This window comes from Chanodichthys erythropterus, chromosome 9 (genome assembly GCF_024489055.1).
Source record: "Chanodichthys erythropterus isolate Z2021 chromosome 9, ASM2448905v1, whole genome shotgun sequence".
Taxonomy (NCBI): Eukaryota; Metazoa; Chordata; class Actinopteri; order Cypriniformes; family Xenocyprididae; genus Chanodichthys; species Chanodichthys erythropterus.
Genome location: NC_090229.1, coordinates 916,661 through 940,082, shown reverse-complemented (window position 1 = coordinate 940,082; position 23,422 = coordinate 916,661). Strand labels below are relative to the sequence as shown.

Genomic DNA, 23,422 nt, shown 5'->3' with positions numbered 1-23,422 from the left:
ACTAAACAGCGATTTAGTATTGATTTGTAAGACTTACCTTTGCTATTGCTAAAAGAAACTGATGAGTCCTTTTCAGATTGTCTTTGACTTTTTCCTATAGCTCTAGTAACAGTACCTCTTCCGGTTCAACTCAATCATTACTCATTACTCATATGCGTGTGACCTTTGTTTTATGTTATGTGTTTGTTAGTTTAGTTATGTGTTTGTGAGTTAGTTAATTAGGATTGTGCACAATGCATGTTTGGTTCTGACTCCGTCTGCTAATAAATTGCCTCTTAAGTGATTTAGATCCCGACTGCCTGCTATGAGTAATACGGTACAATAAGAATGTTATTTTTCCATAACCTGGAAATTAACACTTCTTAGAATTAATAAACAATCAACACTGAGTGTTCACTGGATGAACAGGTTAGTTGATTGTAATATTAATCTTAATGTAGCTACATCCAGTTAATCCGATTAACGGATTTACATATTCATAATTAATCATAATTAATAATCATAATGAGTTATGAATAATTATTAATATTTCCCCTTTGAGTTAATTCGCTACACATGCATATACGTAATTCTCTCAAAAATACAAACATGTACATACTTGTAGCTCACATATTATTGTAGCCTAGTTTGTGCTGAATACAGTGTAATGAGACTTTTGTCATTAACTTGTTTATAAGCAACTGAAAAAAGCACAAATTTCAGGGCATGTCAAAACTACTCCAGCACCCCAATTCAGCCTGAGAACCCAGAGGGTTAAAGTCTGATGATTTCACACTTCGAGAAAGGTGCCTCCTGCTTGCCTGGAGGGGGTTAGCAGTCCAGTGATGAGACTTCACAGGAGCCCCTCCTCTAAGAACGACTCCTGATGTTCCCTTAATGGTGTCTTAGGGCAGTGGTTCTCAAACCTGTCCTGGGGACCCCCCCCACCACTGCACATTTTGCATGTCTCCCTCATCTAACACACCCAATTCAACTCTTGCAGTCTCTACTAATTAGCTGATGACTTGAATCAGGTGTGTTAGATGAAGGTGACATGTCTTAGGGTACGGTAAAAGTCTGTAATGAGTGCAAAAAATCCCAAAGGGTCATATATAGAACTGACCATGGACAGAATTTATCATCTAGTGCATAGTTGATCTTTAAGGGACACATGACATTTGAAGATCCTATTCAGCACACTTATCAGCCTCAGTAATTGTGCCAGCTATGCCCTGAACAGCCAAGGACAACAAAGAATGTTTCTCAGTAAGGCAACCAGTTCAGTCTTAAACAACTTTTATGTGGATGACTTTGTGAAGTCTTTGGACACAAAAGCTCATGCCATTCATCCTTATCAGGGATTGAAGGCACTTTATGCATTTGGAGGTTTCAATTGAACAAAGTGGACCAGTAACCGTTGAGCAGTTTTAGGCTTATTACTGAGGCTGATAGGGCACAGGAGTTGAAAGAACTTGACCTGGATATGGAAGACCTGTGGAGCGAGCTCTTGGTGTACAGTGGTATGCTGAAGAGGATATTTTTAAATTTCACATGCCCCTTAAAGGGTTAGTTCACCCAAAAATGAAAATTATGTCATTAATGACTCACCCTCATGTCGTTCCAAACCCGTAAGACCTCCGTTCATCTTCGGAACACAGTTTAAGATATTTTAGATTTAGTCCGAGAGCTTTCTGTCCCTCCATGGAAAATGTATGTACGGTATACTGTCCATGTCCAGAAAGGTAATAAAAACATCATCAAAGTAGTCCATGTGACATCAGTGGGTTAGTTAGAAGTTTTTGAAGCATTGAAAATACATTTTGGTCCAAAAATAACAAAAACTACTACTTTATTTATACTTAATGTTATCATGTTGGGTGATTTTAACATTCATATAGATAATGTCAATAACACAAGTACAAGTGAATTTTTATCTTGTCTGGATAGTTTTGGTATGCAGCAATTCACTAACTTGCCTACTCATTCTAAAGGGCACATCCTCGATCTCATCTGCTGTTCTGGCATAATTCCTTATAATTGTACTGCTTCTGACTTGTCCATATCAGACCATCTGCTTGTGTCGTTTTGCACCCAACTGACAGTCTTTAAGGTAAATCTGTGTCGTTCTATCAAATTTCGGAACATTAAGAACATTGATGTGTCTTCTTTTGCTGATGAACTTGCCATCTTCTCCAGCAAAGCTATTTTTTCTGATGCTGATGTACTGGCTTCTTATTATAACAATGGACTAACTGAGATTTTGGATGTGTATGCACCTGTGAAAACCCGGACTGTTTCTTTTAACCATTCTGCTCCATGGTTTACTCCAGAACTTCGTCAACTTAAAACTAAAGGTCGTAGGTTAGAGCGTCTGCATGCCAAATCGGGTCTCACTGTACATAAACAAATGCTTTCTGAACATGTCCAACTTTACAAGGATGCACTGTCTAAAGCTAAATCCGACTATTACTCTAATTTAATTGGAGCCAGAGACAGGAACTCAAGATCACTTTTTTCTGTGGTAAAAAATATTCTACGACCACCGGATAATTTGCCTTCAGATATGTATTCTACCACACTATGCGACAATTTTATGACTTTCTTCGAGTCTAAGATTAAAAATATCCACCAACAATTACTTACTAGTAATACAGGTCATAATTTCTGTTGCTCAGTCCTTCAAGTGTCTTCACATGCTGTTCTCTCTACTTTTTTATTACCGACCGAGGTGGAGATACTGGGTCTCATCCGGGAATCCAAGTCTACTACCTGTTGGCTTGACCCTTTACCAACTCACGTAGTCAAAGCCTGCATACCATCATTATCTACATTAATCACTAAAATTATTCACTGTTCACTTGCTTCTGGCTCTGTACCCTCCTCTTTCAAATCTGCTATTATTTCCCCAATCCTTAAGAAACCAGGGGCTGATCCATCTAACCTAGATAATTACCGTCCAATTTCTAACTTGCCATTCATCTCTAAAATCCTGGAAAAATGTGTTGCAACACAGGTCCATGACCATCTTTCCAATAATAAACTGTTTGAGCTTTTTCAATCCGGCTTCCGTCCTCACCACAGTACAGAGACAGCTCTTGTGAAAATCACTAACGACTTGTTGTTGGCAGCTGACTCTGGTTTATTAACCATACTTGTCCTTCTCGACCTGAGTGCAGCCTTTGATACCATCTCGCACAAGATACTCCTTGACAGGTTAGTTTCTATTGGGATCACTGGCACACCCCTGTCCTGGTTTATATCGTACCTCTCTGGTCGCACCCAGTTTGTCCAATTAAAGCATTTCAGATCGAGATCATCTACAGTCACTTCTGGTGTTCCTCAGGGTTCTGTTTTGGGCCCACTCTTATTCATTATCTATCTACTCCCACTTGGTCACATTTTCAGGAAATATGGTATTCACTTTCACTGCTACGCTGATGACACCCAGCTCTACCTGTCTTCCAAACCCTCTGACTCTCTTCCACCGCCTTCTTTGTCCCATTGTTTAGCTGAAATTAAAGACTGGCTCTCAGCTAACTTTCTTAAGCTTAATAATAATAAAACCGAGGTCCTACTTGTAGGGACAAAATCCACTCTGACTAAATCTGACAGTATTTCTGTGGATATTGATCAGCATCCCATTTATCCCTCCTCACAGGTTAAGAGTTTGGGTGTTATTCTGGATAGCACACTTTCATTTGAAGCCCATATTAATAATATTACACGTACTGCATACTTTCATCTACGTAATATTAATCGCCTTCGTCACTCCCTTTCAATGAACAATACTGCAATTCTCATTCATGCACTGGTTACTTCACGTATTGATTACTGCAATGCTCTTCTTACTGGTCTTCCTTCAAAACTTCTCTATAAACTTCAGTTGGTTCAGAACTCTGCGGCTCGTGTTCTTACTAGAACCCCTTCTACCATGCACATCTCACCAACTCTCCAGCGACTTCACTGGTTACCAGTGAAATATCGAATTGACTTTAAAATCCTGCTTCTCACATTCAAGGCATTGCACAGTCTCGCTCCCCCATATCTTACTGATCTTTTTCATATTTACACCCCTTCGCGCACTTTTAGATCCTCACTCACACTTTCTCTTGTCTTACCACGTATACGCTTAACTACCATGGGAGCTAGAACTTTTAGTCATGCGGCCCCTCGCCTATGGAACTCTCTCCCTCTCGATATCCGTAATATTGACAGTCTGCATACTTTTAAATCCCGTCTTAAGACCTACCTTTTTACACAGGCTTTTTTATGATTTACTACTTATTTTACTGTCTCTATGATGCATGTGTGTTTTAAGTTGTGTTGTTATATAATGTATATTGTTATTGCTTGTTTACCTGTAAGGTGACCTTGGGTGTTTTGAAAGGCGCCGTTAAATAAAATGCATCATTATTATTATTTATTCAGCATTGTATTCTCTTTCGGGTCTGTTGTCAATCCGGGTTCACGACTCCGCAGTGACGCTGCTGATGTAAGACGCTGCTGACGTGTTATCCAGTGCGCCCGAGCTTCATTTACAGTCTGAGGGAGACGCACGCTCTATTCAAGCTATTCTACATTGTTTGTATTTTGGTATTGCTATATTTTTTAAAATGGTGCACAAGTGTGCATGTCGCAGATGTCCTAATCGCCAAAAACAACGACGTAAAAGTGCATTACCAACGCTGACAGATGAAAGGATTCAATGGAATCAATTCAATGGAATCAATTCAATGGAAAGGATTCCGGAAGAGAATACAATGCTGAATAAAGTCGTAGTTTTTGTTATTTTTGGACCAAAATGTATTTTCGATGCTTCAAAAACTTCTAACTAACCCACTGATGTCACATGGACTACTTTGATGATGTTTTTATTACCTTTCTGGACATGGACAGTCTACCGTACATACATTTTCCATGGAGGAACAGAAAGCTCTCGGACTAAATCTAAAATATCTTAAACTGTGTTCCGAAGATGAACAGAGGTCTTACGTGTTTGGAACGACATGAGGGTGAGTCATTAATGACATAATTTTCATTTTTGGGTGAACTAACCCTTTAAAGATAATCCATGCGCTAGACAAGAAATTCTGTCAGTGGTCAGTTCTATATATGCCCCTTTGGGATTTCTTGCACCCTTGACCTTCACAGTAAAGTCTATCTTACAGAAGTTATGTAGACTTAACCTTGCCTGGGATGGAAATATTCCAAATGTCTTTGCTTAGTCATGGGAACAGTGGCTGCATGGACAGAGTTGACAATATACTAGCATATTCCTGAATTACTTTTAAAGCTGGAATAAACTTAGGAATGCTGTAGCATGGATTCTCAAATTTAACAACTTACTCATACAACTCGACCAGAAAAGGAAGAATGCTATGAAAATGATGAGCTGTTAGGCAAGGGACAATTTAGAAATGTTACAAAAATATTAAATATTAAAGTTCTATGTTACTATCAGTTCAGGATATCGATGATGCAGAAGTAGCCATTGTAAGGTTTCACCAACAGCACAGATCTGCACGGGACATAGAAAGCTTATGCAGTAGAATGTCAGTAGGAAGAGCTCAATTTTCGGTCTGGATCCAATGTTCGACCTAAATGACCATTAACCCCCAAACACTTACTACAGCTCAAAGTCCAATTTGTATTACCACAAGGATTATTTTTTTATTTACCAGCAATTTGTTTTTGATTCTGCTGTGTATTGCTAATGCCTGCCTGACTGCCAGCATGTCTCTCTCATACCATCATTGGACACAGGTATGACTCACAGCCCTCACAGTATTTATTAGAAGAAGTGTGTTGCAACTAGACAGCATCTTAATGGTGGATTTGAGACTTTGATCACTACACTGAGAATAATCACCCCACAAACCAATGTTTACTGTGTGTTTTTAATTTAGTGCACTCTGATTAAATATTTTAGGACAGTGCATACTAAATAAAAATATAATAATAAAAAATTCTATGATTTTTAATGACTTTTCCAGGCGTGTAAATCAAAATTTATTTTTTGATTTACACCCGATGAAACGATGGTAATACATTTCTGACATGAATATATATATAAAGCACACATTTTCTGAAAAATGGAAACATATTACTGAACATTAATGCAGATGCACAAGAAGTCATGTTACACTGGTTTTACTACTGTTGTAGACTCAAAACATCCATTAACTGTGGTAAAATAATTGTAACGAGTCCTGTAAGCACATAAAGTTCTTATCTTCTCTGTTTTGAATGATATCCTTTTGTGAAGCATGTAAAGTGCATTTTTACCTGATTAAATGACGTTTCTTTTAAAGTTTGTGGCCCTCTCTCCATCATGGCATGAAGGGGCTCCAGGACGGCAAACATTCCCTTGACATTCCTCTCTCCAAAGTACAGACGTGACGCCTCCTCCAGCCCCTCGTGCCACATTTCATGCCACAGAATAGCCACCCTGATCAGCTCCTCACTTACCTGAACATAAACTGAATTTAGCTTTTGGCAGATGTTTTGGATTGTAATCGACCCTTGACTAAGCTCAGCCTTAAAAACATTGCTTAGGACACAGCATACGAAATAAAAATAAAAATACAATAACAATAAAACATTTTTATGATTTTTCTATGACTTTGAAGATTTAATTAATTTCAATGACTTTTCCAGGTACCTTAGAGACTGCTCCTGTACCTTAGCAATTGCTGTTATTCATGTTTTCAGACAAGCTTTTTCTCCCCTTGAGTTTCATCCCCTTGAGGATCTGTGAGTTTGAGAAAGATCTGGCTGCAGACTTGAACTTACATTCTCAGACTTGCATTCTCACTCTCTTGCGCTTCCTCTGACAGTCATGTCACTTGTAATTGCCACCTGCATTCTCCACTGATCGACATCACCTAACAATGCATAGTGGCTTAATTTTTATCAATACATAATTATACGCTGTGTTTAGACTTTTTATTGCTGATATACAATCATTAAAAGTTATATTAATTTATGAGTTGAAGCTCTTTGTGTTTAGACATTAGGCTATTTATTATGATTTTGGGATGATGCCACTCCTGTACTATCTTGAATACATAAAATAAACAATTTGGCAGAATGATATTTACATTGTCTTAAAGTAATTATATCACTTACATTATTAGCAGTGGGCTATAGTTTACCACTTGTTTTACTTTACTATCTCACAGTAAAAATGTGGCAGAGGAGGCGATAGTACATGTGTTGTTGACTTAAAAAATGGAATGAAATTACAACTAAATGTAGTGTCTTTAATAGGAAAATACGTAATGTGATTTTGGAAACAAAACATTTAATGTTTAATAAAATTTAATACATAAAAAAGCCAATTCTCTTTAAAAAGCCAGTTTTAAAATTAAGAGAGACTAAATGTAATATACATTTGGTTGTATTTTATTGTATTTATTTTTTATGCAGATGAGGTAATAGAGACATATTGCATCTTATATTGGAGAATGCACCACTTCAATCACCACAAGAACTGGGTGTTGTTAGCAGAGCAGTGCTTACTACTTCTGATTGCAATGTTCCCTAAATTATTACAACATATTGTGAATACTTTAAGTATGACTACTGGGCCATTCAGCTTTTATACATTCTTGAGGTTTCTGACTCATTCTTGTCAGTGGGCATCTATACATTCTAATCATTATATGCTTTTTATGATTATGACTTTTAATTTATTTATTTTCATTGTAGACATTGTTTTTTGTTTTATTAAAATTTGTTCTATTTGTTTTTTTTGTTTTTTTTTGTGGTACTCTGAAGCATGTTGGCAAGCTGCTGCTGTATAAATGGTGCTACATAAAAAACGTAACAGGTCCTATATATATATATATATATATATATACAATCATGCAATGTTATCATTATTGTTTTTGGTTTATTGCCATTACAACTCCCTTGTACTCATGAGCTGTATATTTCACAGAATCAATTCATAGCAGATTTGAAGACAGCCAGCAAGTGGTGTGTGGAACACTCAAATGTGCTTGGTTCTGTCCAGCAGCCCAAAATATTGTGCATGGAGGAACAAGACCAAGGCAATGGCCAAAGTTACTGAAGGCTGAATGTCCAGAGAACAGGAATAATGTTCTGGAACCCTCAAGCTTTGTTTTTACTAATTTGCAGGATATGCTTATATTCTTTGAGCAATTTGTTGACATAATGAAATGTATTATAATCCTGCAATAGACAAAAGAGACAAGACAGAAGCAGAAACAAAAATCTTCTTGAAAAAATAAAAAAATAAAATAAGGTAATAAACTATAGTCTGTCCCATTACAGTAATAAAGATATTTTAATCATTAAACCATTCCAGCTTCTTGGCCCCACTGGCAATGCAAACAAAACTGTTGGAAACATATTTTCACTTTATTTGGCAGAGGAGAATGCAGGTGGTGTTTGCAAGTGACGAGATGAGTGAGTACATGTCTGAGAGTGAGCTTGGATAGGTTTTTAAAAACCTTTACAAATTCACATTCACAGAAAAAACTCACTGTTTATGGAAATCTCCAGCTCATTCATAAAGCACATTCTGTAAATCTTTTCTGCGCAAGCAAAAGCAAGAGGGAGTGGAACATAGTCAAGGGCCAATGTGAACCTAATAAAACATTTATTATTCAGACAGTCAAACTGAATGTGCATTCATACCATAATTGCTTGCTGGACCAGCGTGTTGCAGTGCTCACACATGTTCTTCAAAATCTTGTTGGCTGCATTGTGGCGGGCAGTGGTGGTGGACTTGGAGGCCACAGTGAGTGGATAAATCAAAGCCTTTAAGTGTGCAAACAGAAAGAATCAAAGTACTGCTAACAAAGGGCACATTCCATAGTTTATGATTCATGCAGACTACCAGTAAAAAGTTTTGGCACACCTACTCATTCTTCGTCATGACTATTTATTACATTTTAGAATTAGAATATAAATGAAGTCATCAAAACTATGACATTATTCCCCTATTATGATTTTTGAGATATTACTTTCCATGTTATGTGTAATATAGCTGTTTGTGGATGTAAAAGGTCTGAAAAGTTTCAAAGTGCATGATAAATGGAGTATTGTCTCCAAAAAGAAATAACCACCACATTCATGCAGGCTTGGATAAACTGACTGCTTAAAAATCCTACACTAAACACTTCACTTGTATAAAGTAACAAACCTGTCTTTCTCCTCCCAGTCATAGCAAAAATACTCGAATGAGTTGTTCTCAACCAGATATCACCTTTCTTTTCACTGAACAACTGACTGGACAAAAACCAGTCAGGATTTAGGAAACTGTCTTTTTATCTGTAACTGAAGCCCTGTAGATTGCATAAGCTGATTCCAATTGTTTTTTTCTCATTCTGCTAGATCAGATCCTTTTGTCCCTCTGACCCTCTCATCACTGGGAATAATATAAACTCCACTTCGATGGTTTGAATCTTTTCATAGGTAGGTATTTCAAGGCTTTCTAGAAGGGGGAGGTATCCAAACCACATAAACATCCCCTCCAGAATCCTGTAGTCAGTGAGTGAACGCCACCTCACAGTACCATCACAGAAAGGCACAAAATCACTTTCCAGACATTTTCATTCAATGTTCCTTGCTGGTGGAAAGATCTCCCTGCCAAATCCCTGACAACATTCAAGAAACAGCTGAATACTCATCTCTTCCGTGAGCACTTAACGGCATCCTGCTGACTCTTTAAAATAACAATTATCTTCTATGATAATCATTATTTCATTATTTCTTAAATCCTACTACTCTAGACAATGTTTGAAACTTTGTATTGTTAGCTATGGGTAAAAGTGTCTGGTAAATGAATAAATTAAAAGTAAATGTAAATTTCAACCTTTAGACCAAAAGGCTGACATCATGATAAACAAATTCAAGTTAGTCAAATCTCATTAAGAATAACAAAAGAAGACATTAAGAAAAACAAAGGAAATAATCTTGCACATGAAGAGCATCCAATTTTATGGTGCAGGAATTCCGTCACTTATCAGACCTCTATTCCACAGTATGTAGCTTTCCAGCAGAGCACATCTAACAAAGCGATTTTCACCAGATTTTTTTAAATAAGAAGATGCGAGATGATAAATGTGTGCCTTTATCACGGAGATGGAGCTTCTATGTGCATTAATATAATGAATGCATAGTGATCATAAATAATTTTTTATGTATACCTGAGGGTGGTAGCGGCCAATGTCGGTGAGTAGCTGGTGAATAAGACGTCCCACCAGCGCACGTGGTGTATCGATTCGCGCTATCAGCTGAGGTATAACCTGATTACAAAGGAGGAAGATTCTTTTTGCAGTGATTTTAAGCAAAATTCTGCCATTTAGCAATTTTACTTTTCAGTACCAGTATTTTTTGCCTTGTTTTCAAGTAAAAACATGTAAACATTCTTAAACCAACATGCCATTTGTTTGAGCAGCAAAATTAAGGAAAATAATAAGACTTAATGAATTAAGTATATAAAACCAATACATTTTGCTAGATATGTGCAGATCTACAAATCTAATCAAATCTGATGAAACCACATGTGTACACAAAGTGCTGCTGCAAATGGCAATAGACATTAATTATTTAACTTGTGACTATTTTTGTTGCAATTAGGACCCTGCTTATGAATAGAAAGCTGGAAATGGTCTTACCTGTAACCAGGTGTCTATTTGAATGGTCTTAATACCTTCAACTAGAGCTTCATTCACCTCAGGCCAGTGCCCATAATCAAACCATAAGGTCAGGACTCTAAATGTAAAGGAACAAATACATTGTCATACACAGTTTTACTCCATGAATTGTAGTTGAATTCAATACATTTCAAAATGTTTTTTTGTTTGAGAGGTGCTGTACAGAAGTATCTATTACTTTTTTCGGAGAAAGCATCTCATTCATATCACCCCCTAAGAGCAGCTTCTGTCTTTCACTGCTATAGGTCAGGAAGAACCAACAAAACTTATTACAGCATCAAAATGCCCACTAAACTACTAAAAAGGTGCTTCCTGTGGTTTTAGAACTCTTCTCAAAATCCTCAATACTATGAACTGTATTCTTAGGACATGTTCCGAGAACATTCATGCTGGCAGTTATTAAAGTCGGCATGAAAAGGAAGTTATGTTTGTCTTTTATTCCCTATTGTTTTTGCAGATAAACAACATTTATGAAGATGGTCAGAATACATAGACTGTTCTTGTCAAACTACTGTTTTATTTTGAATTTTGGAGAGCTCTGTTGTTTTGCTTGTACATTATTCCTCTAGGAGATTATCAAAAAACATGGAACTACCTTTCATTGTTGATGATACTACTTAGCTCTATATTGCTCTAGACCAGCTTAAACTATAAACCATTGCTTCCGGCTAACTGTCATATGTGGGTCAGTAAGTTGTAAAATTCTTAATTAGTTTCAGCACAATTTAAAACAAGACTGAAGCCTCTAAACAGACTTAGAAATGTACATATTTTATACAGCAATATAGTGTATTGTCGCCTAGACTACTTAGTGCTGACTTACCTCAGTGTGTCCTGTAAGTTATTTCCACGTGAAAGTGAGATAGATCTGAAGAATCCTTGTACTGCAGGCACTGTGTACAGCAGGAGAGTCTTGGACAAATCCTGCAACATAAAAAACCCCATCTAATTACATCAATGTCAACATAAAAATAATTTCATATGTAAATCCATGTAATTTCCTTTGTATACACTTTTAAGTGTGTTGCATGTGCTAACTTCATGTTTCTGACTTCAAGATCTTGGGACTGAATATCAATGCATTTGCTGTTTATTCGCCCAAATGTCTGTTAATAAACATTATTTTACTTTCCATGCAATTCCAGGTTTGGAACTGTTGATACCTTGTTAATAGCAACAGTCTGTAGATTTGTTCATATGGCACTATAAACACACTGGAGGACGAAAGATGCCAACTCCATTTTATTGTTTAAACTTTTTTACTTGTTTTAGACTTGTTTACTTGTTTTAGAAAATTGTTTACAAGTTGTTTGGAAATGCTGTAAAGGCGAATATTGGAGAAGCTTTGCACACAAGCTTCTAATAATACTTCAGTGTTTATGTCTGGCTTGGTCCTCACCTCATTGACTTTCTTCTGTCCAGGGGAGGGTACAGGACTGTGCTCTGTGCTGTCTGCCTCACTGTCACTGTTACTGGCTTCGCTGTTGGCACTGGCACCGCTTGCATGTCGTAGTTTTTTTTTCTCATCCCGGCCCTGGTTCTGGTGCTTGTAGTGAAGCACAGCCTCAAAGTTCATTACTGCCCAAGCATGCCAGGCCTGCAGAGGCAATATCCTTTATCTCAGATTTTGACAAAATTGAAAACATCAGAGATCCAAACACAAATAACTTTACTGAACAGTTTATTGTGGTTAGCGTGCTTTTTTCAATCCATGTGATAGTGAAAAAAATGTAAACTGCAAAGAGACAGCTACAGGATAAATAACACTGAGCTGTAAACAATCCACCCCCCCCCCCACCCCCCCAAAAAAAAAATCTTGATTGACTTGAAAAGGGATGTACACAGGAGATCCCCCCTCAATATGATTTGAAGCTCTTTTGCAAGGAGTGGGGGGAAAAAAATTACAAACAAAAGTGTGATGAGTTGATAGACTCTTATTCAAAAGGTTTGGCAGCTGTATTAAAAGCAGAAAGCAAAAAGTAATTAAATCAAGTATTAGATGTGGGGTGTGCACATTTGTGCAACCAGGTTATTTTAAGTATTTTATAATACTACTTTCTTTATTTTTTCCTTAAAAGTTTCTGTCTGTTATTTAAATTAGTTGGTTTTTAATATTGTATTAAAGCTGGAAACGGATTTTACATGATTTTTCTTGGATTTATTTTTTACATTTAAAAAGGCTGCAATTTAACCAGACATGATGCGATAACCAGAGAGAATGCAATAAAATTTCAGCGACAAGCACAACAGATGTTGCACAACAGTGACAAGACATGGCTAGATTATGAGACAAAATCACAAATCACATCCATTATCTGAATTATGCTAAAACATCACTGCTTTGTAATGATTATGACCACCTAATATTGTGTTGGTCCCACTTTTGCTGCCAAAACAGCCCTGACCTGTTGAGGCATGGACTCCACTAGACCCCTGTGGTGTGGTATCTGGCACCAAGATGTGCGAGATGGGGCCTCAATGGATCGGACTTGTTTGTTCAGCACATCCCACAGATGCTCGATTAGATTGAGATCTGGGGAATTTGGAGGCCAAGTCAACACCTCAAACTCGTTGTTGTGCTCCTCAAACCATTCCTGAACCATTTTTGCTTTGTGGCACTGGCAGGGCACATTATCCTGCTGAAACTGAGACAAACTAAATCCAGAAGATCTGTGGGCATGTCTCCAAGATGCTTGAAGAAACTGACCTACAAAGCTACAGTACTGTGAGAAGTTTTAGGCACTTGTGTAAAATGCTGTAAAGTGAGGATGCGTTCAAAAATACTGTCATGAATAGATTTTATTTATCAATTAACTTATATTAACCAAATCAAATCAATATTTGGTGTGACCACCCTTTGCTTTTAAAACAGCTTTAGCTTTGCAGGTGGGTTTCTTCAAGTGTCTTGGAGACACGGCCACAGTTCTTCTGGATGTAGTTTGTCTCAGTTTCATCTGTTTCTTCATGTAATCACAGACGTATTTGATGATGGTGAGATCAGATCTCATTGTGGAGCAAAGGCTGTTGTCAGACTCCTTGTGCATACAAAAATCTCACTGGATTTAGGGCTGGGCGATAAAACGATAACGATATGTATCGCGATAGACACGTGATCGATATCAATAAAAAAATGTGTTCAATAAAACGTTCGATATTTTTATTCTTCGTCAGAAGAAAACAGAGGTTGCGAAGCAAGTTTGGTTGCATTAACAAAGGCACTTGCTCTCTGGTAACCTAGCAACGTAGGGAGTGACACGCTAACAGCCAATCATGTAACAGTATAAATTTTGGTTGCGCCACATCGTTGTCTCGTGCTGCTCTGCTGGATTCCCCTTCAGTAACTGGCGACTGATAAGCAGAAAATGAGTGCCGCAGCGAGCGAGGAAATTGTAAATAAAAGAGGAAATGTGTTCATTGTGACTTTAGACTAGGGTGACCACCTGATTATTGATCTGTTGCAGGACAGTAGATGTGATTTTGCGGGACAATGCGGGACACATGAGACAGATAAATTTAAAACTATTACGCTATGTAAATATTGATTTACATTTGTTGGCAAACTTGGCATATGCGCCGATAAATGTTTCTGCCGGTGGGTGCCCACACTATAATGTTGCGCTTATGGCAACATTAAATCCTGGAGAGAAGACAATTCAAGATTCACGGCTGCACATGCAGGAGGACAAAAGTTTGAGCTCGCAGATGTAATATCTGAGCGAGAGCGCGCGCGTCCAGTTTTGTGCAAGGGAATCCGCCTGTGAGTGGAGAGATTGCTCGCGCATTTGATGCGCTCTCGACATTTTTCAATATAACAACGCCATAGAACCCGCATTAAATAAAATATAAACGTAAGAAGAAAGTCGTGTCTGAATTTCACAATTTTTGTATTGGTTAAAACAAATGGAGAATATCTCGTTTTTCTGTAGGTGCTCGACCATTTCCGTGTGTGGCGCTTGATCGCCGCCGTTCGTTGGAAATATTTGCCACCAGAATGGATGATTATTACATGCTTTAAATCATCGATTTGGGCAGCTTTGAGCAGCTCTTGAGGTTCTTATCCAGTATGGAAGATGAAATCCTTGTAGTTGTGTTTACCGACTTTGATGAGGCGCTGTCCATTCAGTTGTCATCAGCGGGAAAACCTCTCTCTATGATTGCGCTGGTTGGTTATTTTCACAGCTAGAATATGACGGCTGCACAAATAGATTTTTAAATGCTCACAGTTTTTATTTCATTTCTTACTGTAGTATTGTAATTTCAGGGATGAAAAAAATTAGACATAAATTAAATGCGGGACACTACTTAAGTCTTGCGGGACAAAGCTCCTAATTTCGGGACTGTCCCGCAAAATGCGGGACGTGTGGTCACCCTACTTTAGACTTATGTTTACATTTTAATTATTTGAGTTTTCCATGGTTGTTGACATTTCTGTCTTAATAACTGAGGGGATTATGATCAGAGGAAGGTTAAGTTTAAAATAAAAATGTTTAAATGTAATATATTTTTCTCCTGGTCCTTATTTTAAATGGGTCATAAAAAATATCAATAATTATCGATATCGACCGATATGAAACACTGATATCGTGATATAGTTTTCAGCCATATCGCCCAGCCCTAACTGGATTATTACAATTAATGGCAAAATGAATGTTTGGAAATGTGAACTGATATTTCCTACTGACACACTACAACAAAATATATAAGTAACTGGCTTAAAACCCTTTTTGGGGGTAAAAATACTGACGTGTCTAAGACTTTTGCACAGTACTGTACATAAATACAAATATGTATCAAACTGCCAAAGTCAGGTGAGTTCAGTAAATGAGGCTTTGTTACGTCATAAGTGTTTCGAAATGTTTTGAAAATTCAATGGTTCACATGAATTTGGCAGTTTGATACACACTCCGAACCACTGAATCGAAACGAAAGATTCGTAAAGCTTCGAAGCTTCATGAAGCAGTGTTTTGAAATCGCCCATCACTAGATATTGTTGAATAAAGTCTTAATTTTTTTTTTTTTTTTTGGTGCACAAAAAATATTCTCATTGCTTCATAACATTAAGGTTGAACCACTGTAGTCACATGAACTGTTTTAAATATGTCTTTAGTAGATTTCTGGGCAATTGAAAATTGTAATTATCTTGCTGTCAATGGAGGCCTCACTAAGCCATCGGATTTTATCAAAAATATGTAAATTTGTGTTTCAAAGATGAACGAAGGTCTTACGGGTGTGGAACGACATGAGGGTGAGTGATTAATGACAGAATTTTCATTTTTGGATGAACTAACCCTTTAGGGTAAAATCCTGCTTTGGTTTTGTTTAAAACTATTTTTACTTGTCAAGCAAAAACAGACTGGCAATGCCCCTAAAATTACTAAATAATTGCTTATTTGTTGTATGAAAGCAGTATCACACTTACATATTAGTGTGATGGTGCTTTTAATATGATTACATAATATAGATTTAATTTACATTCTCTTTTTATTGTTTTGAATGTTTCCTAAAATTGTTAAATCCTACATTGTTATTTCTAATTGATAATTAGAATGCACAGTGAACATAAACACACTTTTAAGGCGTCTGGAGGAATTACAAGTGCATCAAACCTTGATTTTATGGATTAACAGTTTCTTACAGGATCGCCCCCAACATGTGCTGGTGAATGGTAGAAAGTCTGGAAATGTGGTTTTGAAAACTGGTCTCCCACAGGGATGTGTTTTATCCCCAATTCTTTTCTCAATTTACACAAATGAGATAACCTGTTATGATGAAAATTTGATGCTCTTAAAATATGCAGATGACATGGCACTAGTGGGATGTGTGAAGGATACCCAATCACTGGACAGTTATTTTAACTTTGTTAATGCCTTTGCATTGTGGACTGAGCAGAGTTCCTTGCAGCTTAATATAAATAAAACTAAGGAAATGTGTTGTGGGGTTAGCAATGCATGTACACTTTTTAAACCTTTGATAATTAATGGTGAGGTAGTTGAACAGGTGGGATCTTTTAAATATCTGGGTACAGAGATTGACTCCCAGTTTATGTTTGGGAAACATTCAGATGGTGTCTTTAAGAAGGCTTACCAACGTCTAGGCTTACTGAGGAAACTGAGAAGTTTAAATATTGAAAAAGACATTTTGATAGTTGTGTATAAATCTCTTATTGAGTCTGTGCTCACTTTTAACATGGTGTCCTGGTTTAATTCTCTCTCTGTTAAATGTAAGAACAAACTTTTAAGGATTATAAATATGGCTGGTAAAATTATTGGAGCAAAGCAAGTATCTTTGTCTGACCTTTATACTGTTGCAGTAAAAAGAAAGTCTTCCGCCATTTTGGCAGATACATCTCATCCACTTAATAGTTCATTTCCAATACTTCCATCAGGTAGACGGTACAAAGTACCCCTGATTAAAAAGGCTAAGTATAAGAAGACCTTTGTACCGACAGCCATCGATATTTTAAATAGGATTGTAAGATGAGTTGTTGTTGTTTTGTTGTGAAGTTTTTTTTTGTTTTTTTTTAAATATTGATTGTTTGTTCTGTTGTTGTGTTAATGTTTTTTGTTGTCGAGCCTTGTCTGAAGACAATTTTCTACCCCTGTGGGGCTAGACAATAAAGTTTTTGAATTTGAATTTGAATTTGAAGTAATTTAAGAAGGATTTGTATTTGTTGTCTCAAACTGTATTATTTAAATTTTTAAGTATTTAAAAAAATACTTGATATCAAACATCTAATGAGGATGAATGAAGATTTTGGAGTGACAATGTGGACATGTTCTTGACAGGTTTCATGAGATTTATCCACATACATTTAAAGTTTGTGAAGTTAACATACCTTGTACCAGTTGCGATCATGCTCCGTTGAGTGACTGTAATATTGTAACACTTTAGGGATGGTACTCTCATTGATACCCTGAAGGCTGAGTTGCCACTCCCCCAGCTTCAGAAAACACCTGCACAGAGGAGAAACACATTCGAAAAATGTGGAAAATGTCTTGTGTGTTTCCAGTTATCACTACACAAATAAACTTGCCTAAACAACCAAGAAAGCAGGGACAGCATTCCACTAAAGGTATATGGCTTCATTCATTTATTAGGTGTTTTTTCGTGGGGGACAGAATTTGATGGCTATGTGGGCAAGGAGCCCTGGCTACCAGGAAATGTCAGCAACTCACTCGTTACTGGTATGTGTATGTTGTATTTGTGTTGTAGTCACCAAGTTAAACACCCTAATCATCACTTAAAATCAGTATCAAAATATGAACCCAGTGTTTCCCACAGGATTTTGTGAGACTGTGGTGGGCGGACATCGGTTCCTCTAGGGGGGTCCAGGGGCATGCCCCCCCGGAGGAACATTTTGTACATTTTAAATTTAAATGCATAAATCTGGTGCATTCTGAGAGCAAAATTATGTGACTAGATCAATGAAGAAATTTGTTCTCTTGTAAACAATTTTGTGGTCTAAAAGTAATTTATTTATTGGTGATGGTAGGGCACATTAGTCATGTACACAACATATAGTAGGCTAAATGTTCATAAGTGGTCAAACATGTAGATTATACATTTAAACCATTAAAAATATGTAGCAAAAGAGGTTACCTTTGTTGAATGAATTTATTAGTGGGAGCCTGTATCTATACATCTGTATTTGTGGAACTAATGGTCACTCTTTGATTTGTTAACCAATCCAGAATGCACTAAACACACTACTTCACTATAGAGAAAAATATCAAATGAATAAAAATATATAATCATAAGCTGACCAATAAATAAATAAGTAAACTATGAATAATATATAATTCAGCAGCAAAAAGTATTCTAGCCTAATTCTTTGCAACAACTTTGCACAGTAATTTTATAAATCCAAATGTTAATAAAAAAGTTTTAAATTACTAATTGTATTCTTATGAAATGAAAAAACGATTTATATTAGATTTATATGTAAATAATTATATGTAGGGCCTATTTATATTAATGTAAGATTAAAAGACGCTTATTTTAAATGTATTGTGCAGCTTTTTAATGGGACAACAAGCTATGATAGGTACGACAGAACAAAATAGGCTATTAATAATCTTTCAGTGTGCAAAACCATGATAATATGAAACGCTTCAAAACAGCAGCAAAAAAACGCTAATGCGCATCCCGAGTGCAGAATGATGTGCTTGAAGCAATGTGGAGTCAGAGCGTGCAGTTGCGCTGCGCATTGAAAACTTCACGGTGCAAAGAGAATCCCTGTGTATATCTGCTTCTAACAGTTTATTAAACATGTTTCTTCTCACTTTTTTAAATTCCAGTTATTGTGCGTGTGACGCAAATTCATAGTCCTTGTGTTGTGCGATCTAACAGACATCCTGTAGCCAGTATGATGATATCGTTCAGAAACAGCTAAAAACTCCAGCAAGAAAAAGTCATTTTATGCAAATCCACAGCCCTTTATCTACATATCAAGTATTATAATAGGAATCATATTGGATAGTTTTACTGTGCTGACTGTCGTTACCGAACGCGGCGCGCTGTTTTAGTGCTGAACAGAAAATGATTGACAGTTTCTGACCGTGAACTTAACGATGTACATATTCTTCTGTCCCTCACATGAAGCTATGGAATGGCTTCAGATGACTTTGAATATAGTGCACGAAAACTTAATTGGTGCTAGTCTACTTATTTTGCTCTATGTCTCCCACTTTTGCCATATAAAAGAGTGCAATTATCAGACGGTAATTTAAATATCACGACAAACCTAATTTCCGTTTCATTTTGAGACTGTGGCGGGACAAATTTGAATGTGGCGGGCCGCCACAGTCTAGTCAATGTATGGGAAACACTGTGAACCTTTTCAAAGACAGAAGTAATTTTCAGAACATCTTCCGAAATCAATGGAAGAATACATTTTCAGTGATAATTCAGCCAAAGCTGGTCTGAGAAAGCAGTGGATGTCACTGCATTAAAGGAATAGTTCACCCAAAAATGAAAATGATTCCATAATTTATTAATTTATTTATCAGAGATATATTACAAATATCCTGGGTCTGCCCAGCTTTGTAATGAATTGAGATGTTGTGAACTGAGACTATAGGGGATGCCCTTGAGAGCAACAAACTCCTCTGATTCTGAAAACAGCAATAAAATTGGCAAGTGGAATTTTCATGCCACTCCCAAGACACACAGGTATAAAAGGAGGGGCTTGCTCCACTCTCATTCAGATTTGTGCTGAGGAGCTGAGAACAGAACCCTCAAGGAGACTTAAAGGGATAGTTCACCCAAAAATGAAAATTCTGTAATCATTTACTCACCCTCAGGTTGTTCCAAACCTGTATAAATTTCTTTGTTCTTTTGAACACAAAGGAAGATATTTTGAAGAATGTGGGAAACTGAACAGTTCTGGGGCACCATTGACTTCCATAGTATTTTTTTTTTTCCAACTATGGAAGTCAACAAACAGTAAAAGCCATTTGGAGTTGAATCCTGTGTCCCATGGTTGATTATACCCCTTTTTGATTTCAAGGCAGATACTGAAGTAAATTTGCACAATAACTCGAAAGTGAAAGTGTTGTGGCAAGTTTCTGCAAGGGTGTCTGGGCTCACCACAGCCAGAAGTGTTGCCTCAGATAGCTGAGATGAGTGCTCTCCAATTTGACTGGGGGTTGCTGTGCTGGGGCCACACCGCAGTGGCTCCTGAGACAGTGAGTAGAACTGCCTACCTAAATGGCACCTGAGGCAAGAAGCTTGCATACGTGGTGCTTGCAATGCTGAAACTCAACGCATGGCCGTCGTGTTCACAAAAGCCACTGTCATCGTTTGCAGGTGTGATGTGTAGCGAAAGTTGTTATTTTCTTGAAACTAAAATTGTCATCACCCTTCTGGTGTCTGACATCAACTTCTCCTCCAAAATTAAACAAATATTTTGAACAGAAATCATCCCAGCCTTCCACCAGCGAAACAAGCTGAACTGAAGTGAACTGAACCGTAGCATAACAGAGGAATGGAGAAATGAAAAGGGTCATTTAAAAAGCTGGAAGAACCAACATTTCTCACTATAAAGCACCTTTTTTAACAATGGGGTTCACAACTTAGTACTAAATCGCTGTGTAGTGTTCAAATGCCTTAGCTGTTGAATATGCAGTCTCGAGAGAAATTCTTGATGCGCCGGCCTGGGTGGCCAGGTGAGGTCTCACGTGAACAGCAATCAGCAGAATCATCAAGAACAAAGGCAGAAGAGTGGGAAGTCACTGTGAAGTTTGCATAAGGGGAGTAAGCTGGCCATTTATACTCTGATAATTATAACAAACACACAATGCATTCTAAGAGATGGTGATGTCCACCAAAGTGTGATTAAACGTCATTAAACGACGAGTATTTTGATATGAGATGGGCTACATTATCTAGTAGTCCTGTCATCAGGCATGCATAACACTACATAAAATACAAAAGAACAATATACAAACAGTAAAAATACACAAAATGTACAGGGGAAATGCATGTTCATTAATTTGAGCGAATTTGTCAATGAATAAGTGGAAAGGATGCCGTTTTTATGGGCTGCATGTCTGATTCTTGTATTGAGAACAATCAATGTCCTTTGAAGTGTATGAGTGAAGCAGAAGGGTGCTAGATCTCAATGGGGAGGCCAGACATTACAGAATCTGCATGGGTGATGATTAACTTTTACAATTGTGTGTTTGATCGATCCAGTCATTACAGTGTTTCTCTGTATAGGTTATTAAGCTAAGCATCTGAATTAAGCATTGAAAATAAGCAAATGAAAATCAAGTTGTTGCTGAAAGATTTTCAATAAGTTGTTATGATGATGAAGAATCTGATGTTTTGAGTGCCCTCTGAAATTGACTGAAACCTTTTTCAAGTTTGGGCAGACATTGAGGCTGAAAATCCCTATACAACTTGACACTTAATAACCAAGCTTGTGGATAAGAAGATCAAAGGCTTCTGATGGTCCAGAAAATAAAGCTGGTGCAAAGGAAAAAATCAGAAGAAGCTTTGGGGAACACAGTGGACCAACTTAAGAGGGAGAGGACCATTGCAAAGATGTGTTTTATCAAGCAAGCTAAACTTCTCATTCGAGAGTAAAGTCAAATGATTGAATCTTCTAGAAACTGTCTTCAAGTGCAAGAGCACATTTTGATGTGAATGATGACTATAAGATGGGACTGTTGGCAGAGCTGGAAGCTAAAGCAAAGAGTGATGAGAAAGTGGAGCTTGAAATGCAGCAGGCTGCGGATATGGAGAAGACTTTTAGTGATTGTGAGTAGGACTGTGAATCTTTGGGTAGAAAGTGAATCGATTTGATTCGATTCACGATTCATAGGTGTTCGATTCGATTCAAGAAAGATTTTTGCAAATTCAGAACGATTCGATTCAAGACGAATCACATTAAAATTCGATGCGATTCAATTGATTCGATTCTGCATTTTTATATGTATTCATTAGGGTTACTGAAATGCTTCCCCCAATGTGTCTTAGTCAGGGTGAGAATTACACAGTGGCCTTCAGGAGGTCAGAGAGTAAGGGCAAAAAACAACCTTTTGTCCATTGTTAATGTAAGTTCATATCAGTTCTTAATGATGCCACATAAATTTATATTAATAGCCTAAAAATTGGCATTTGTAGAAATTTACATAAGCCAAAATTTTAAAAGGCTTTGAAAGTATTGTTCATGTTAACTATAGTGTAGGAAGTAGGATAGTGTTAATGGCTACACAACCTTATTAACACTCTGAGGTCTGAGGTACCGCCGGCGATACCACCTTGGTTTTTTTCTTACCAGTGTGAAAGAGACTCAAAATACTCAGTCAATGTTGCACATACACAATTAACAACATATACACCATTTTAATCTGTGGAATATCTTCTTTTATTTGTGTACACTCAGAGTAAAAACAAAATGTTGTGCCTTTTGCAGAATAAAGAAAACTAACATGATGCGTGATCTGTCGTCTCCCTCTGAACGAAGTCCAATCTGATAGTTCTCAGAAAATGAACTGTAACTTAGTGAATACTAATCACAAAAAAAATAAACTTATGTCTAAAAATTTTTTAGAAAAGTTTTAATTCGTGTAAGTCAAATCGAAAACAAAAATTCTGTTTATGTAATCTGTATGAAAAGAGAGCCATGTCAGAAGTCTGTGATTCAGCTCATTATCCGCTAATGCGGCCACGGCCAAGGCCAAGGAGCCAGCGCTATTCAGACGCAAATTCTGAGTCAATACATGCATATATCATCTCAATCGTGTATTTATTGTCTTGAAAAGTGTTTATCTGGATGTTAACGCGATCTCTGGCCTCTGTTAGTTCCTGGAGAGTCAGAGGGTGGTTCTTCTTTAGATGAATTTGTGGACTAAAGGTGTACAGAGCGCCCTCCGGCTGCAAGTATGAATTGAAAACACAGTATCCAGCGCTCAAAGTGATGACAATAAATATTGAATAAATATTAGTCCTCTGTATAGGAAATTGACATAAACATATGAGAATCCATCAATATTTCTCCAAATGTGCATGCTTTTAAGCTAAAAGCCTATATGAAATGCCATAGAGGTAACATAATTGTTCAGAAACTTTGCATCACAGAAATACATTATATTTTAAAGTATATAATAGAATACCATTATTTTAAATTGTAATAATATTTCACAGTATTGCTGTTTTTTATGTATGTTTGATATACACCATGATGAGCTTGAGACATTATCACAGAGTGTTTTTTCACAGCCTACCTGACTGAAAGGCCTCATTATTTA

General features: G+C 37.0%; 1 protein-coding gene across 4 annotated transcripts in view; it reads right to left on the bottom strand.

Moving 5' to 3' along the window:
* The window catches only part of mtor (mechanistic target of rapamycin kinase), a 344,442-nt gene that overhangs the window by 69,442 nt on the left and 251,578 nt on the right, over nucleotides 1–23,422 (bottom strand). For all 4 annotated transcript variants that reach the window (XM_067394176.1, XM_067394175.1, XM_067394174.1 and 1 more), the window contains 7 exons: nucleotides 17,503–17,620; nucleotides 12,067–12,264; nucleotides 11,491–11,591; nucleotides 10,629–10,725; nucleotides 10,158–10,256; nucleotides 8,644–8,766; nucleotides 6,265–6,447 (listed from right to left, as the gene is read on the bottom strand). In XM_067394176.1, coding sequence (XP_067250277.1) covers nucleotides 6,265–6,447; nucleotides 8,644–8,766; nucleotides 10,158–10,256; nucleotides 10,629–10,725; nucleotides 11,491–11,591; nucleotides 12,067–12,264; nucleotides 17,503–17,620 — 919 coding nt within the window. The remainder of the gene's footprint in view (nucleotides 1–6,264; nucleotides 6,448–8,643; nucleotides 8,767–10,157; nucleotides 10,257–10,628; nucleotides 10,726–11,490; nucleotides 11,592–12,066; nucleotides 12,265–17,502; nucleotides 17,621–23,422) is intronic.